Source organism: Cottoperca gobio, chromosome 14 (assembly GCF_900634415.1).
Source record: "Cottoperca gobio chromosome 14, fCotGob3.1, whole genome shotgun sequence".
Lineage (NCBI taxonomy): Eukaryota > Metazoa > Chordata > Actinopteri > Perciformes > Bovichtidae > Cottoperca > Cottoperca gobio.
In genome coordinates this window covers 21807496-21825532 of record NC_041368.1, presented here as the reverse complement: position 1 = coordinate 21825532, position 18037 = coordinate 21807496, and the positions used below count along the sequence as shown (strand labels likewise).

General features: G+C 40.1%; 2 protein-coding genes across 2 annotated transcripts in view; one reads left to right on the top strand and one right to left on the bottom strand.

The window, feature by feature from the left end:
* The first annotated feature begins 1008 nt into the window (after positions 1 to 1008).
* Positions 1009 to 4383, top strand: vps26c (VPS26 endosomal protein sorting factor C). Its single transcript, XM_029447440.1, has 8 exons — positions 1009 to 1223; positions 1735 to 1878; positions 2483 to 2632; positions 3246 to 3326; positions 3421 to 3495; positions 3660 to 3810; positions 3886 to 4038; positions 4135 to 4383. The coding sequence occupies exons 1-8, from the start codon at positions 1167 to 1169 to the stop codon at positions 4215 to 4217; spliced, it is 894 nt and encodes a 297-aa protein (XP_029303300.1). The 5' UTR covers positions 1009 to 1166; the 3' UTR covers positions 4218 to 4383.
* A 146-nt stretch (positions 4384 to 4529) lies between these two features.
* The window catches only part of ttc3 (tetratricopeptide repeat domain 3), a 25761-nt gene continuing 12253 nt past the window's right edge, over positions 4530 to 18037 (bottom strand). Inside the window, 30 exon segments of the mRNA XM_029447436.1 lie at positions 4530 to 4795; positions 5097 to 5189; positions 5960 to 6008; positions 6010 to 6071; positions 6206 to 6320; positions 6557 to 6705; positions 7013 to 7114; positions 7420 to 7504; positions 7800 to 7903; positions 8620 to 8716; positions 8798 to 8866; positions 9369 to 9508; positions 9958 to 10107; positions 10345 to 10413; positions 10516 to 11119; positions 12566 to 12721; positions 12814 to 12893; positions 12984 to 13034; positions 13297 to 13340; positions 13429 to 13704; positions 13939 to 14259; positions 14827 to 14963; positions 15207 to 15271; positions 15628 to 15720; positions 15854 to 15955; positions 16069 to 16191; positions 16605 to 16731; positions 16868 to 16977; positions 17404 to 17484; positions 17987 to 18037. The exon segment at positions 17987 to 18037 is cut by the window's right edge and continues 102 nt beyond it. Of these exon segments, the coding sequence (XP_029303296.1) occupies positions 4685 to 4795; positions 5097 to 5189; positions 5960 to 6008; positions 6010 to 6071; positions 6206 to 6320; positions 6557 to 6705; positions 7013 to 7114; positions 7420 to 7504; positions 7800 to 7903; positions 8620 to 8716; positions 8798 to 8866; positions 9369 to 9508; positions 9958 to 10107; positions 10345 to 10413; positions 10516 to 11119; positions 12566 to 12721; positions 12814 to 12893; positions 12984 to 13034; positions 13297 to 13340; positions 13429 to 13704; positions 13939 to 14259; positions 14827 to 14963; positions 15207 to 15271; positions 15628 to 15720; positions 15854 to 15955; positions 16069 to 16191; positions 16605 to 16731; positions 16868 to 16977; positions 17404 to 17484; positions 17987 to 18037 (3816 nt within the window). The 3' untranslated portion in view covers positions 4530 to 4684.

The following is an 18037-nucleotide window of genomic DNA, read 5'->3' as shown; positions in this document are numbered from 1 at the left end:
TATAATATATTATTCTGAAATGGGCCATTCTGCATAATGAGTACTTGTATTTTGTGTACTTTAAGTGCAATACTTAGTTTGAAGTACAGTAACAGAGTATTCTTACACTGTAGTATTGCTACTTGTATTTAAGTAAAATATCTTAATACTACTTACAACACTGCCCAGTGCATGCTGGGACAGACTCACCCAGTTTAGGTCTAAATGGTTACAGAGGTTGGATTGAGATGAATGTTTGGAGTCGTGTGAAGGACAAAACAGGTTCAGCGACCGACTCAGGTTGTTTTCAGCTTTTGTTGTGGCAATACACTGTGTGCGTGGCGACTGTTTCTGCTAAAAACAAATCTTTAAATCCAAAACACAGCTGATCTTTTACTGTCAGAGACAGAGAGGTAGCATTTTGATTAACAGGAACTTTATTTAAAACCAGTTTAGCTAGAAAAATACATCCAAAGGTTGCTGTCCTGATGTGAGAGCATCTTATATAAATGAATAAATGGAGATCACCACCAGTGAGTTATATTAGTATTAACACTATGAACCACATATGGTTAAATAATTAAAACACTGATATCATGTTCGTTAGTGAACATCCTGTGCAGAAAACTGCTGACTTCACAGGTACGGAGATACATTTTGACATTTAGTTTGTGCATTAACCATCAAAACGTTATATGGGTACTTTAATCTGTACACTTTTATCATTTAATATCATTAATTAATTAAAAAATATTAGACTGCAGCAGGAGTATTTAACATATATTTTCTTGCTTTCCTCAAATGGCATCCAGCCATGTAGAATGTTTTGGTTTTGAGATATTCACTTTTTATTATTATTACTCATTTTACTTAATTAAGTACAAGTTTGAGTACTTCTTTCACCACTGACTAAAACTATTTAGATGGTTTGACGTCGTTATTTTTGTTTGACGCTTTTACTTTGAAGGATTCGGGCCAGCAAGCCTTTTCGAGAACAGAGTGGGTCCGAGGTTCTTTTATTCTGAAGGACATGGACCGGAAGTCGTTTTGTTGTTTGACGCCGAGCGGAACACAAACCGGGAGAATAAAAGATATATACTTATACATAAAAACACGTTGTTTTTATTAACAAAAACCAGCCTGGAACGAGTTATTTTAGATGTCTGTCTGATGTGTGATCGTCAGAGATGAGTGTCACTTTGGATATAAGACTTAAAAGAGCGAACAAAGTTTATCATGAAGGGGTAAGTAACAGTTACAGTCACAGTTAGCTTAGATAGCTAACAAGCTGCTTCCATCTATGTGCTGTTTAGTTAACATTAACCTTTCTGACATGGTGTTTAACGTAACTGTTAGTAAAAGACTGTATTTTACAATGATAATTGTTAGCTAGGCGGTTAGCTAGGAAGCGTCTTCCTCTCTGCACATGACCAGCAGCTGATTAGCATGGTGTTGCGACACAATCTGTCACCCGTCAGATTCTGTGCCTCTGAGATCAATAACAGGAACAATATCTAATATATTCATCAAAGTGGTTGAATCTAACTAAATACATGTACTCAAGTACTGTACTTAAGTACAATTTTGAAGCTCTATATTATTATTATTTAGTAGAAGTAAAGAAATTCAGGTCACAGAATTTGGTGTCACACCGGAACTGGTCCGCATTAATTGTTCATGTATCTGCATCAGAGTTTTAAGTTATTAAAATGGTGTCTTTTCTTCTTGTTGTTGTTTCTTCTGTTCTTGTCGCAGGAGGTGGTGGCCGGTGTCATCTTGCTGGTGTGTAAGGAGGCGCTGCAGCATCACGGCATCTCTCTGAACATGGAGGGGCTGGTGAACCTGCAGCTGAGCTCCAAGAGCGTCGGAGTCTTTGAGGCTTTCTACAACTCTGTCAAGGTGAACAGCAAGTCCGAGGGTCTGCAGTCTACATGCATGCCTTCCGTCCTCACTGAGAAATTAGATTAATCAGCATAAAGAAAGCATTGCATGATCTTCTATTTGTCTCCTGTCAGGGTAAACTGAATATATTTGGGTTTTGGTTGGACAAAACAACACATTTGAAGACATCACATTGAGCTCTGGGAACAGCTGATGGAGATTAAAACAATAAATTGGGAAGATTATCAACATATTAATTGCTAATGAAAAGGTAAATCCACACACTTTTACTTGTAGTGGATTATTTTCAGTGTGGTATTAGTACTTTTACTTCACTAAAGGATCTGAATACTTCCTCCACCGGCGAAGTTAGGGCTTCTTTTTATTAGCAATTAATCTACAGATTATATTCTCACCATTGAGAAGCTAAAAGCAGAGAATATTTATCAGTTTCCTGGGATCAATGTTTTAAGGCTTAAACAAAGGCAAATCTGAGATACACGGGTTTATAGTGTGCACACATTTTTATTCCTTTCTGCTGTTTTTAACTTATTGTTTCGGCTGCACTTTATTTAAATGGCTACATTTATTGTCCCTGTCAAATAAATCCTCATGTTCGCAGCCCATCCAGCTGATCAGCAGTAACATCGAGGTGGCCAAGGCAGGAAAGATCCCGGGAGGCAAGACTGAGATCCCCTTCGAGTTCCCCCTGAACACGAAAGGGAACAAAGTGCTGTACGAGACGTACCACGGCGTCTTCGTCAACATCCAGGTGACTGAGGGGACACAGTTTGAATCTGCTGCCACGAGCGCTCACTAGGAAATACTTGTGTTGTGCTGTAATATTTTTCCACTTACCTGTAGAGCTTTTATACATCTGGATTGTTTTGGAGATGTCTGCCTTCTCTTTAATATAATGGAGCAAGATGGCACTCGAGGCAGTTTCATGTAGGAACTACACCCGTCAGCGAGTGAGCATGAGCCTCTCATTCATGAGTAGGTGCATGCGTCCTTCTGCTCAGTGATTCGGTTGGCGGGTGTAGTTCGGTACATATAGTCCCATTATATTCAAGAGAAGTCATAATGTGTAGTTAGCTTATCTTGTTTTTATTTTAAATGTGTCTTATATTGTGTTAACTTCTAAATGTACTACTCTACACATTTCCCCCCTGAGGACAAATAGTTTAATTGAATTAAACCTACATATACTCGGATATAAATACATCTAAAGTCAACAAGAGCTTCCTAACAGGAAAGATGATTAAAAAACTCCTGACATCAAATTCCAATAATATCTTCCATGTAAAAAAAATAAGTCAAGATTTGAATATTATAATATATTTGAAATTCAGTTAGTCAGTAAAGCGTCCCGTGTGTCTCCTCAGTACACGCTGCGCTGCGACATGAAGCGCCCCCTGCTGGCCAAAGACCTGAGCAGGAACTGTGAGTTCATCGTGCACTCGCAGGTGAGAGACGTTTAGTTCAGAGAAACTGGTTAATCTACCCAGTAGTAGATAAAGTATGTAAAATTGGACTGTGTTGCATCTGTTTGATCTTCAGCCTCAGAAAGCGAAAGTTGTCCCGACGCCGGTCAATTTCACCATCACTCCCGACACGCTGCAGAACTCCCGCGAGGTGAGAAAGAAACTTTACCATGAAATGTTTTATGATTATTTTACATTACTTTGTAATTTCTTTCTGACACTATGAAATGTTCATACTGAAGCGTGACTATTATTGGTGAGAAAATAACTTTATTAATTAATTTCTAAGAGGACAAACTTGTTTTCTGCCTTCAGAGGAGTGTACTGCCAAAGTTTCTCGTCAGAGGCAATTTAGACGCCACCAACTGCGTGATCAGCCAGCCGCTGACCGGAGAGGTGGTGGTGGAGAACTCCGACGTCCCCATCAAGAGTATTGAACTGCAGCTTGTGCGAGTAGAGACGTGTGGTGAGTTCACGCATCCACGCTTCTGTTGTTACGGCACAGCTGGTATTTCTTCTTCTAAATGTCCGCCGTGTTCAGGTTGTGCTGAAGGGTACGCCAGAGATGCCACGGAGATCCAGAACATCCAGATAGCTGAAGGCGATGTTTGCCACGGCCTCCCGATTCCCATCTACATGGTCTTCCCCCGGCTGTTCATCTGCCCCACACTGGAGACCACCAACTTCAAAGTCGGTCAGTGAAGCTGCGTTAAGGTCCGCTGCTAAATCTTTAAGGGGGAGCTCATTTTAAGTAGTTTAACGTGACGAAATGTATGTTTTTGTCCTTTAGAGTTTGAAGTCAACGTCGTCATCATGCTTCATGACGATCACCTGATCACAGAGAACTTCCCCCTGAAGCTGTGCAGAGTCTGAAGTCCTCGTTCACTGATGCTCCTGAAACAGATCCTGAAACAGATCCTGTAATGATGCTGATTACCCGTCATGAATGTGTCCAAAAGGGTTGGATAGATTGTTATTTTTTAAAGTTGTATTTCAGTTTAATAAATATGAATGATATGAAAGTAAATTAAGTTTATTCTTTGTATAGTATAATATACTATATAAACTAGGACTAAAAGAATACGTTTTGACACTAACCTACTGAAGAAAGTGCCAACATGCAGAACGATCTCCTCGCAGACGTCTTTATAACTTCTGAGGGACAAACATCGGACAGAGACGAGCTCAAACACAACGGTGTCATTTATTGAGTTCTTAGAAATCTGAACATTTTAATGATACAAAGAACTTTCGGTTTTAGATTGTAATGAAATAAGCCGTAAATTAAAAGATAAAACGCATGCAGGTGGTGAAAGGAATATTAAAGGAGGGTTAAGACATTATGGAGCTTGGCGTCTCCGGCCTGACAGCTCTGGGAAATCCTCCTTCATCAGAGCGTGCTTTCTGCAGATGGGACACGTGCTCTGCTTCTTCAGCCACGGCCGGATACACTGAACACACACACACACACACACACACACACACACACACACACACACACACACACACACACACACACACACACACACACACACACACACACACACACACACACACACACACACACACACACACACACACACGTCACAAATAAAATATCTTGTTCAAAGACTGATTTTATTAATGTGACCTAAAAGTGCGATTTATGTTATAACTCAATCATCTTTTGTTGGGGCATTTATTGTAAAGCTATAAAACACACGTTAGGCACACAAAGCTGCTTTTAATCTATAATTTAACATCTTCGCTCACCGTGACGTGGAAACTGTGTCTGCACGGCAGCACAGAGACGTTTTCTGGACTCATGTCCTCGTGACAGATGATGCACGGATCCTCGACATTCAGCTGCAATGAGACAAATCATGGAAGACAGAACAGACTCGCACAATGTTGCTTTTGTGTCCTCCATTATTTATGCAGGAGGACCTCAAGATTTCTGATAACCTTATTTAAGATTTTAATTTAAATATAAAAATATATATTATATTTATATATATTTTTTATATTTATATATTATATTTATATATATATAATATATATTATATTTATATATTATATTTATATATATATATTTTATATAAAAAATATAAATTATATTTATATATATATATTTTATATAAATATATACATATTTTATATATAAAAAATATAATATAAAATATATATACTGAGACTTCTCTTATAATGTAAAGAAATTAGAAATTGTACTACAATATATAACAATAATATTAATGCAGAAAACGGGTTCTATGGTGAAGTGTTTGATGGCAAATAGTTTAAGTAAGATGTATAAGAATATTGCCTAAAATGTACAAAATAATACAGTTTTAAAGGATTTTAATAAGTTCTGTCTGAATAAAATGTGATAATAAACATGGACTCAGGGAAATTGTAATTTCAATGTCCTATAGATTAAATGATTTGTCAATTAAGTGTGAGATTAATTGGTAAAACAGTTACAAGTGTTTTTATATATATATATATATATATATATATATATATATATATATATATATTTATTTATTTATATTTATTTAATAATAATGAAATATCTCTATGAAATATTTCTACTAATGTCTGTGCAGTTCATACTAATGGAGGATTTCTGGACTTACTGCGTTGTTGTTTGTGGATCTCTGTTGTCCGAGTGACTGCCAGACCGGGGGGGGCACACTGAGCTGGACTCGCACGTCCCATGGTGTTCAATTTGGCAGGATTAAGCTTCTCCTGAGAGGAAAAGAAACCAAAGCAATCAATATGATGCGTTTCAGAGGACAAATGAGCAGACGGATCAATACTAGAGGTCATCATCAGGTCCAAGCCCCCCCCCCCCCCCCCCTCCAAAGGTTTTAAAAAGCTACCTGATGGTCCAGGATCAGCTGCGTCACTCCACCGATCATATCCTGCAGCGTCATGCTGCTGAGGGTTCCACCGCTGGATGAACGCAACTCCTGAACAAACCTCATCAAGTCTGAGCTGAACACAAAACACACATTTATTTTAGTGTCTACATTTGTCCTGCAAGTGTAAAAAATATATATATATATATATATATATATATATATATATATATATATATATATATATATATATATATATATATATATATATATATATATATATATATATATATATATAAATATATATATATATATATATATATATATATATAAATATATAATACAGAGTATAACTCGGTACTAGTGGTTTACCTCGTATAGCCAGGGAAGATGGCGACCAGGCCCTCGATGGCTTTATCAAACACAGAGCTGGGAGGAGGTTTGTGTTGAGGCGCTTGAGCTGCAGACGATTGGACATATGGGGGGAGGCTGGGGGGGGACACTCTGGCTGCCATAGACACCTGCAACATCACCAGACAGGAGTTCACAATCAATTAGTACTGGGAGCTGCAACATGCTGTACTGGGAGCTGCAACATGCTGTACTGGGGAGCTGCAACATGCTGTACTGGGAGCTGCAACATGCTGTACTGGGGAGCTGCAACATGATGTACTGGGGAGCTGTACTGGGGAGCTGTACTGGGGAGCTGTACTGGGGAGCTGTAACATGATGTACTGGGGAGCTGTACTGGGGAGCTGTACTGGGGAGCTGTACTGGGGAGCTGTACTGGGGAGCTGTACTGGGAGCTGTACTGGGGGAATGTCTTACCGGTGCAGCTGGAGCCTCCGGCTGCTTTTTGACGGCGACAGGAAGCAGCTCACTGACTCTTCGGCCGTTCTTCACTTGATCCAGCTGCTCCTGGTACTGTGACTGGAAAATATAAAGTCTTCCTTAACATCTGGATTAACACAAACATAAATCCAGACTTCTTACACAAAACAAAAGGACACTTTATAGATATCGATTATCAAAGTAGTTGCAGATTAATTACCGTCCATCAACTAATCGTTTCAGATCAGAGGGCTGCAAATATGATTTTATTATCGATTAATTCGTCTTGTTTGGTCCAAAACCCAAAGATATTCTCTTTAATGTGCAGTTATTTCTCTGTTCATTGACGGTTGCAGCTGTAGCTCAAATACATTTAGAAACTGAAAGTCTGGTGACACCCACACCTCAGCTGTGGAGATCTTCTTTTCAACTTCTTGGATGTCAACTCTCAAGCGGGTTCTCGTGAGTTCCAAGTCTGGGGTTGGATATCTGGGAAAAGATGATCGGACACAATAAATAAATCTGACACGAACGGGTCTATTCTTTTTAAAGTTATATATCCCGCCTTTATGATCGTGAGAAGTGCAGATTGTGAAAGGGGGGGGGGGGGGGGGAGAGAGAGAGAGAGAAGGGGAACGACATACAGCAAATGACCACAGGTCGGACTCGAACCAGTGGCCGCTGTGGCGTGGACTCAGCCTTTATATATGGGGCGCCTGTGCTACCGGGACGTCCCACAAACGGGTCTATTGTGAGTAAAAGTTGTGACTTCAGCCTCTTTTACCTGTGTGCAACTTCGTCCAGCTTGGTCAGCAGAGCCTTGCCGTTCGCCAGCTCTCTGTAGAGGCCGTACAAACCCTGATCCCGAATGCTCTCCACTACCAGCGCCTGCAGGAGCAAAACACGGAGGGTGAAGTCACGCCACATGCATCAACAGAGACGAGTGTCCCTCGTGAGGCTGTAACGAGGCCGCAGGATCAACCACTCAGACTGGAAGTTTGACATGTTTCTGAATAAAAGATGGTGATATTGAACCTTATAAGAGAGATGGGGGGGGAATTAGATGCTGCGTTTCCACAGCGTCTCATCACTCCTTATGTAAATATTAATATACTTCCATATCACTGAGTCTTGTTACTGCATCATATTATATATTAGTCTGACGCATTCTGTTGAGCTGCATCACACCACTGACTCTTTCATTTCTCTTTTTAATTCAATTGTTTGTTTTAGTTGTGTACATCATGTTTTTCTGGAGATCAATAAAGGCTCATCTTAATACACATGCATATTATTTAAAATGATTATTATCTTCCATTTGCATTTATATTTATGCATGTATTTATTTTATTATGTTGGGTTTATTATAAGTAATACGTTATTCACTATTTTACTTTCTTTTAAATACATTTTTCATGCACAAACTTAAATGTTCTTGTATCTTATTATTTGGCAATTTCACAGTAAATTGAGTTGATTTCAATAAAACAAATCTTTACACAAAGAAATAAATATTTTGTTCTGATAATCAAACGTACAATTTGCCCGTTTCCATTTGTACATTCTTCACTCACTAAATTAAATGTCCAGAATTAAAGACCTACTTGAGCTGTGTGAGACCTCCTGGGCGCCGCGGTAAGCAAGACCTTACAGCGCTTGATCTCATCCTCCAGACTCATCTTCTCAGCTGCTGACTGGTTGCTAAAAGGAAACAATAAGAAAAGAAGTGAGGGGGGGGCTTTAAGTTTACGCTTCGTTATCGACTCTGTGCTCATCACTTACTTCAGCTCAAGGAAATCTCTCAACTGTGCGTCAAAGCTGGTCTTCTTCTCTCTGATGTTTTGGATAATACTGCGAGGAAAAAACAAATATTCAATATATAAAGTCAGCGCGTGTTTCTACGCGGTCGCGTGACCTCTTACTTTCGTTAAAGAGGTCACACAAACTCAAGGGTCATTTATTTTCATTCTTCCACAACGAAATGCAGCCGTGGCCTCGAGCATTTACGCTCACATGAGAAAACCAAACTGTTTTATTGACCAAGAAGTACTCCGACCTTTTACTCAAGTAGAAACAGCAATACCACAGCGTACAAATATTCTATTACAAATACAAGTCCGGCATTCAAAATGTTACTTACGTAAAATGATCAAATATATCTAATTATTGGATCATAATTATTTATAAATTAATAGTTTGTCTCTTTAATGTTACAGTTGTAAAGGTGGAGCTAATCTTTATATACTTCTGGGAAGTTTAATTAGTAATAATATATAAGTAGCATAACATGGAAATACTCAAGTACCTCAGAAAGTATTTGAGTAAATGTACTTTAGTTACTTTCCACCCTCACCTCCCGTGTTGCGCCATCATATCTTCGATCTCCACCTTCAGGGACTTCAGTCCTTCCTGGTTGGCTTTCTTCTCCTTCTGGTCCTTCTTCACTTCCTCCTCCAGCTTCTGCTGGAACAGGGCCAGCTCCTTATTGGTCACCTTGACAACAGAAAACAACCAATCAGATTCAGCTCATCTCTATTTATTATACTATACAAGATTATATTTGGTATTTTTAATATATCTTATCTCCCATTATGTACTATATTATAACACTAAATCAGCACCATCAATAGATGTTTGTTCCTACGCCAATAGATGATATTTTAACTAACATTATCACAACTAACTTGTTATAAAAAATAATCTCTAGAATCAGCAACATACTGTGCATTTAGAGAAGTTTGTGGTGGCGCAGCATCTTGTGATATTAAAGACGAGGTACAGATGTGATGCACAGAAACAGACTTCTAAAAGAGGAGCTGCTGTAATTCAAAGCTCCGTCAATAATACAAGAGGTCATGTTTATTCTTTACGCTACGACTAAGTCGTCCGTGTTGGCATTTCACTGACGTCTTGAGATGCAACTCCCAATGTTTATGACCTACTTGTATAGTGGCAGTGATCTGCTGAACTTCTTCCTCGAGGACAGCGATGTCTTCTTTGTGCGTCAGGTTGACTTCGTCGCAGCCTTGTGCCATTTCCTTGATCTGCTGCTCCAACCTTTTGTTGCCGTTTTGCTTTTTGTTGATGTCACCCTGGAACGACAAAAGGCCAAAGTAGGGTCAACAACAAAACTTCAACACTGTGTAGATAAATCAGCCGATAAGCAGAAGTCTTAGGCCAGCGAAGACTAAAGAAGAACTAATGTGGTGACGTGTCTCTACTCTACTCCTGCTGATTTATGGTCTGATTTCTTCATCTATCTGAATACAGTATCGGTCTGGCTCGGCCTCAACAGTTACAGGTAATGCATGAAGCTACATAGAACTCACCTGGCAGCTCTCAAAACGCTCATGAATCTCTGTATTCACGGCTACACTCCTCATGGTCTCCTGACACGTCTGAAAGAGCGGGGGAAAAAAGAGCATTTCAAACTTTACAAACAATTCATCACACATGAATGCATTTACATATTTAAAAATGGTTAACTGTTTGGTATCAACCTGTACAGCTGCATGTTTCTTCAAAAGGCTTTCATCAGTCGTCACTGAAGAAGTTTCCAAAACTCCAACATCAACCGCAGCGGGAGGTAGCTCCAGCTCCCCGTAGTCATCTGGTAAAAAGCAGGTGGCTTGCTGTTGACTGTCACCATTACACATGGGGTAAAACATATAATTTCCAGGAAGAGTAACTTCACTAGCTGACTGGCCAAGCTGAGGAGACCGGGGGACAAATGCATAGGGATTTGGGAGGATGGGAGCGATGTCAGTCTGTGCAGATGAATAACTGTCCATATAGCTTGTGAAACCGGGATAATGACCCGCATCCAAATCAGGAGACAGACAGTCCAAGTCGGAATCTGTTATGACATCCAGGTCATCCAGGCTGGCTCCGTGTCCAGCCTGCTGCAGGGAAACGGCATGCTTCGCCAGGCCGATACACCTGCCCATCTTTATGAAGCGAAGGGACTCCAGGAGGAAGGCCTCGAAGCCGCCCCCTTCTTGGATCTTGACCTGAGCCACGGAAGGGAAATTCTCCAGCTCACCTACCAGCAGACGGTCCTCCGCAACCAGCGGACCGTGCTCCTCCAAGATCTGAGCAAAGTAGCTGCAGAGAGACGTGCAAATATTCAAATCACATGCATGAAGTACTATACTATATACAATCCTTGAAAACTTAATGGGTCTTAGATGGCCGCAGTAATTTGAACTTGCAGAACAGTTGGGTGTTTTCAAAGATTCAAAGGCTTTATTGTCATATGCAGCTACAGCATGAAGAGCTTAAGTCCCAGGCTCCTCCAGCAACGCAACATATAGTGTACTTAAGACATGAAACATTTATTAAATAGTGCAAGAGAGATAATGGTGCAAGTAAAACGCAGGAATACGTAGAAATATATACATCTAGAATAGAAGATAACAGAATGTGAGATTAAATACTGTAACATATCTAAATATGTGGATAACGTTTGAAAAGGTTAGTTCGGATTCACCAAAGTCACGCAAACAAACTAACTGATCGAGGCAGCGGTAGATCATCAACTCCGGTGTTCTGCGAGGTCAAAGCATAGATAACGGCTTTAGTCCCCCGTAAAGCGCCATTTTTATTTACAGCATACACTTAGGCCCACTTGCTGCTGCCCCCGTCCACTGCAGTACATTTCTCTGCTTCAGTGCTGAAACTCCTGTCTTCATACAACCCAAACTATCCCTTTAAGTTTAGGGGTGACCCTACAGCAGGGGTCAGTAACAGGCGGACCAAGTCCGGACCCAGGCGACCTATCTGGACCCGGACCTATAATCAATAAATTATTAAGGGATTTTCCATTTTAACCGGCGCAGCTTTTCTCATTTTTACGGCACTGGTTTAGCGGTTCAGGAAACTCACAGACCAATTACATGCGAGTTAAGCCAGCCCACGTGATGCTACTCAGCCAATCAAATCTGTGCATTCCAGGTGGGAAACATTGTGACTCTGAATACAGACAGATGAGAGGCGAGAGGCGTGTGACAGACGGAAAGGCAAGTTAGCAATACAGGGAGAGAAGACGGAGAAAGGGGAGAGAACAAGAACTACTCATGTCGCTCTCCAAGAAGAGAGAAGTCAACAGAGCTTTCAACCCAGACTCATTCATGTTCATCCTTCCCACTGGAGCACAACACCAGCGTCTCATGTGCTCATTAACAGTGGGGATGTGAAACGCCACTATGAGACAAAGCACAACGTTTTTGACCAAACATACCCACTCAGGTCTGAATATAATAATCTCTCTCTCTCCAATAAATATTGTCTAAATTGTATTTTCTTTATTAGATTTGACGGTCAGCTGTTGATGACGTGCAGACGTTGATGCAGCTACGAGGCTACTTCAATATATCTCACACTAATTCATAACGCACGTGAGACACTATAATGCTCCGGACCTTTGCTTGTGGAAACGTTCTCTAACTGGACCTCTCAGAACTTCTGTTGAAGACCCCGGCCCTACACTGTGGAACAACAGCCCCTCGCTACCAGATCTGCATTACATCATGAACAGTTGGTTGCACTCACTCGTATAAACTCTCTTTTGTCGGGTCGGGGTTGTTGTCCAAAATCATTTTATAGCGACTTCCGTGTCTGGTGGTGTCGTACTGGTCCTCAAAATCGGCCACTTGCTCTCGAAGGTGACTCGGTACACTGAATGGATCACCGGGGTGAAGGAATGATCTGTTGACGCCAAATCCCAACGTTATATATAAAGATATTTGTTATAGTTGCAGAAATAATCTGTGTGTTCAATGTGGAGAACGAGAACTTACAAAGAGTCATCTTCAAAAAAGTCTTGGTCACTTTCATCTCGCTGAGATAGACCTCTGTTCCCAGACCAAACAATAACACCCTGCGAGGAAGAGGAGAGGAAACCCTTCAGTGACTCTACAAACACAAATTCTCTGTAGAAGCTACGACTATCAACGACAACTCTTCGTACGTTTGTCCCTTTATGTTTCTTTTTCCGGCCTCGACTCTTCAAAGGAGAATTCTGAAATGCAAACAAATTGAAAAACAATTAAGTGAAGTTTGATTCACGTATTATTAACAGGAGGGATCATCGATACTTCTTCTGGCTGTACATAACATTTACCAATAGTAATGCACATTCCTGCATCCTATATTCAAACTACACCTTCATGGTTTAGTGGAATGTAATTATTTTTAAGTCCTTTAAAGTTTAATTTAAGGCGACTCCAATCCAGTGTAAAAACAAAAACAACCAAAATGCTATAAAGTGTTTAAAGACTTACATTTTGATTTTTATCAGACTTTTTTAAGACTGAACAATGTCCATCTGAAAAATATAATGTAGTTAGAAGTCAAATCATGAGCAACACATGAACACCTTCACATCAAATGTCAGTCAAGTTAAATATACGCACCCATCATATCAAAATACTCATCCAGTATAGGGTGGCAGGAGAGATACTTGTCTCTATGCTCCTCCAGAGTCCAGATAAAAATCCTCATGTCATGCGGTGGGGCCTGTTTTAGGTATTCAGTCACAGTCAAGCCCTTTCTTGACAAAAGCTCCAGACTAGTACCGAGCTTCTCTATAATCACGTCCTGCAACGGGCCAAAGCTGAGCAGAAAACCTAGATCCAGCTGCTCCAAGTGTTCTGCGTAGCGCTCAATGAAGCTTTTGGCAGCATTCAGACCTACAGAAAGCAGCAAGTAGAAGGTCAGACTTCACAACGTGGCACTGAGCTTAAAGTCCATCATTTTACATGACGATAGAGTGAACTTCAAAGTGACCCTTTTGTAAACTTCTGATATATTTTAACGTAACAAAACTTCCACATGTTGAGTCCAATATCTGTCACACATCCTTAGGAGTTGTACACATAATGGATGGAGCTCACATGTTTAAGAGTAACATGATCAATGCTGACCTGCATTGTTCAGCTGGCACGCCCAACTGTTGAGTTTAGGATTTATATCCAGACAGCTACTGAGTAGTTGGATAAGGACACGAGCCCAGACCCGGTTCTTCCTCTCCAGTAGCAGCTCGACGACCTGACCTAGCGTGTCCAGCGGCTCCTGCTGCCAGTTCAGTATCCTCTCAGCTAGCTGGTTTCCCCTCGATGAGTCCAGCTCCAGCCAGGGCTTCAGACCTCCGGTCAGGGCCGACACGTGGAGGCCCTTCTCCTCTCTCAGCAGCTCCATGTTCTGGCTGATCTGCAGAAGAACTCGATCCCTGTACAGCAACCAGGCTGGAAACAAAAAAGAGAAACTTAAACTCAGAAGGTGTACGTTTGTATTTTTCAGTTTATTAAGCAGAACAGGTGTAAGAATATTTACTTTCTTGACATGTTCTGAGTTTATTCTGTTTATTTATTAGACTAAAAAAAGATACGAGCTTGGAGGAAACCAATGCGTCAAATTCTTTGTATGTTTACACAATAAAGCTGATTCTGATCTAAGGGATACTTATAAAACTAAAATGTGTTATTTGTTTGTGTTTAAAAACAAATATGAGCCAAGACATCACATCAGATAAGTTATATTAGTATCTGACTCAACTGCTGGGCAGGCTCTAGACAAGAAATGAGCTGCAGTTAGGAACAAATTGAGTTGTGTATCAGTTTTTATGAAATCTCCAATAACCAGATGAAAGGATGGACATCAATCATGTGATCCTGCAATGTGGAGTAATGTCGTCATGTCTAATGCGATAACAAACGTGTAATCAATCCAATATTGAGAAATTACACAAGACTGAGCTCCACGATTTTAAAGAATGAGGGCAGTTAGAGAAACATTTGAAGATGAATCGGTACCTTTCTGCTGACTCTGTGCCGCCGATTCTTCCTTCTGCTGCAGAATCTCATCGTTGATCGCCTGCTTCTCTTGAAACGACTGCTTATGCTGCTTCTTATTCAGTTTGTGCTCTTCCTTTGATTTTAACTTCCTCAGACTAAAATAATAAAACAAAAAAGAGAGGCAGTTCTTTTAGATTAGAAAGTGTTTGTCAATGAGTATATTACCATTTAAAGAGAGTCAAATGTACACATTACCGTGTGCGACTCAACTTCTAGCAGCACCTCAGTTTTGCAACAATAAGCAAACCTCTTTTCCAGAGTTATTAGTAACGCAGTACTATTCAGGATGTCTCACTGTGACGGCCAACTAAATCCAGCAGGAACTCCACTCCACTCACCTTGTACATTTCTGATTCACTTTCGGTCTCTTCGGAGTCTGTGGTTTGACGATGGCGGCTTTAAACTGAAGAGAGAAAGGACTCAAGTCAACCACTGAACCTGAGATTCATTCATGAGCAGTGACTGTAAAGGCTTCACCCAGTTTGTACAGACTTGAGAGTAAAATTCAAGCACTATAAATACTAAAACTAAAGTTTACAGAATGTGTATCGTCACCAGGAGAAGACGTAATCACTCATTCATTCATTCATTTAAATATTAAAAGATGTTTGGTTTACGAGCGATTGTGTAGATGAACCATCAGATTATGAGTATATTTGAATTCAAGCAGAATCCCTAACCATGACAACATAACAGCTGAAATTAAGCATGTTTCAAACTTTCAAGACTTCGTATGAACCCTGCAGAAAGTCCTCGTACCGTACACTTGGGCAGCCCCGTCGGACCAAAGATTATGATACTACAGATTTGGCCGACGCAGTCCGGAGTCAAACACGAGTCCTGCAGGAAATCCTGCGACACAAAAACAACAACGTAAGACTGGAAACAGCTACAACTCTGTGCAAAGCGAAGAAATACACTTAGTCCGGAAACTTTAGCTTCACAATCGAGATGGAATATTTAAAGAAATGCATGAAACACTCACCTTTTCATTCTTTTCAAAGAAGGAAGACGTTTTGAGCGTCTTCCAACAGGCGATGTGGTATGAAACAACGCAGCTGTGACAGCAGCACAATCTAATGAAGCCCTACATAGAAGAGGCAAATACATTATTATCATCATTATAAAATGATAGTTGAATTACACAACTCACTCACTAACTAACTCACTCACTAACTCACTAACTAACGTACAGCTTACCTTAAAATCTGGATCAGTCAAGTAGATTTCTGCTTTCAAAGGGCCGAGGCAATTCTCAAGACGACAAATGGCAACGGGCAGCGGAGGAAATTTGCACAGCCCAATAGCACGCTGAAGAATATCCTAAAACAGAACAAAGTAAGATAAACCCCATAAGTAATCCAAATGTGTACTTGCTGAGTGATTTATGTCATGATAAATAAGTTTAGTATACAAAAGCTTCAGTGCAACTTTCTTATATTTTGTATTATTCCTATTTTAAACGGCTTTAAATAGTTTTTATCATCGTTTGTCTGCAGTTCAAATGTTTGTTTTGTAAAGCACTTAAAAGGTTCTCTATAAATAAAGTTCATTATTATTCAAATGGAAGGTTTTGCATCTGCATTTCATTGTGAAATGTAAATATGGTGATTATATTATATACACATTCAAGTCTGTAAAATAAATCTGATTACATTTAGTATAATTAGCTGACGGGGTGTAAATATGTTCAAACACTCACATGCGACGAATATCATGAAAACCTACAATAATACCTTGAAATCGTCCGGCTGCGTTTCTTTAACAATCTCATTGGTTAAAGGCCAGGTGAGTTTCCCCGGCGTTATTTGATTATTGACCGTCTGCAGGGAATCTGAAAACTGCTCCAGAGCAAGTGTAAACCTGTCCGAAGAAGAAGAAGAAGAAGAAGAAGAAGAAGAAGAAGAAGAAGAAGAAGAAGAAGAAGAGCACATGTCTAAAACAGCAAAAGGTGTGAATCAATGACACAAGAAGTGGTGAAGGCGAGAAGCCGCTGTACCTGTTCTCTTTGAGATAAACCCTCCCGTAGGCATAATAAACCAGACACTGGAACGTCCTCTCCTCAAATGACTTTATCTTCTCCAGAAGTTTTTGTGCTTCTCCAAGTTCCTGTTTAACAAAGCAACCACACATGTAACGTCTGCAACTAAACACATTCTTTCAGTTCCTAATGTTGTATATTGTTTAAATGCCTAAAATGCCTTGTTTGTTTCAACAATAGTCAAAATACCCCAAAATATTGAGTTTACAATAAGATAAAGAGAAGAAGGGAATCCTCTCATTATCCTCATCACAATCAGATATTGGAATTGTTTCACTATTTCTGCTTCAAAATGACAATTATTAAAATATTTATCTTATGAAATTTAATATCAGGCTCATTAAGCTTCGGGTAAAACAAGCTGTAGCGTTAAATCACATGAACATTTGAGAGATAAGTCAGCAGGTCATTGACTGATCAGTCACATCACAGTAATTAATCAAAGCAGCGTGTCGCCACTTCAGGAAACAAGCCTCCGTGTATCTATGAATTACCTCCGGCTGACCGATTTCTGTCAGGGCTGACGCGCGGCCGTACAGCAACAACAGAACATCCAGCGTCGAAAGTCCAAGTTCCTGAGAAGGATAACATCATTCTTATGTATTCTACAGATTTAAGCTTTGATATGGCTCTCAAGACCATTTGAGAAGGTGTGTGTGTGTGTGTGTGTGTGTGAAGTTGAAGAAGAACAAGAACTTGACCAAATGATTCACAGCCAAAAAACTATTCATTCACAGATATTGTTTCACAAGATTTGAGACATTTCTTTCTGATTTCATATCTGATCGTGGATGTCGTGCAACATAAAGGTTCTCAGCTAGAAATAAAACCATGATCGTTGCATTTACGTGATTATACGTTTGCTCCAGAGAGCATTTTGTGTGGGTGGTGCCGAGAGAACATGAACACACAGCACCACAAATCTGCAGCCAGGTCGACTGATGTTGCTCTTAAAGCGCAATTTAAATTTGCGGACAAACTATAAGTTCTGACACGGCATGTGCATAATGTTTTCATTTGGCAAAACTTAAGGCACATAAGTTGGTCACCAGTGTAAAGTGTTACTGCTTTGATTACCTTGGCTGTGTTGGTTTCCAGCATGGCCAGTGCTTTCCTGAAGGCCTGCTC

Bases quoted from the DNA above. Each gene is read 5' to 3' on its own strand.
- vps26c (XM_029447440.1), top strand. From the start codon at position 1,167: ATGAGTGTCACTTTGGATATAAGACTTAAAAGAGCGAACAAAGTTTAT. The intron at 1,879-2,482 runs GTGAACAGCAAG...TCATGTTCGCAG, and splicing joins CTTTCTACAACTCTGTCAAG to CCCATCCAGCTGATCAGCAG. The intron at 2,633-3,245 runs GTGACTGAGGGG...GTGTCTCCTCAG, and splicing joins GCGTCTTCGTCAACATCCAG to TACACGCTGCGCTGCGACAT.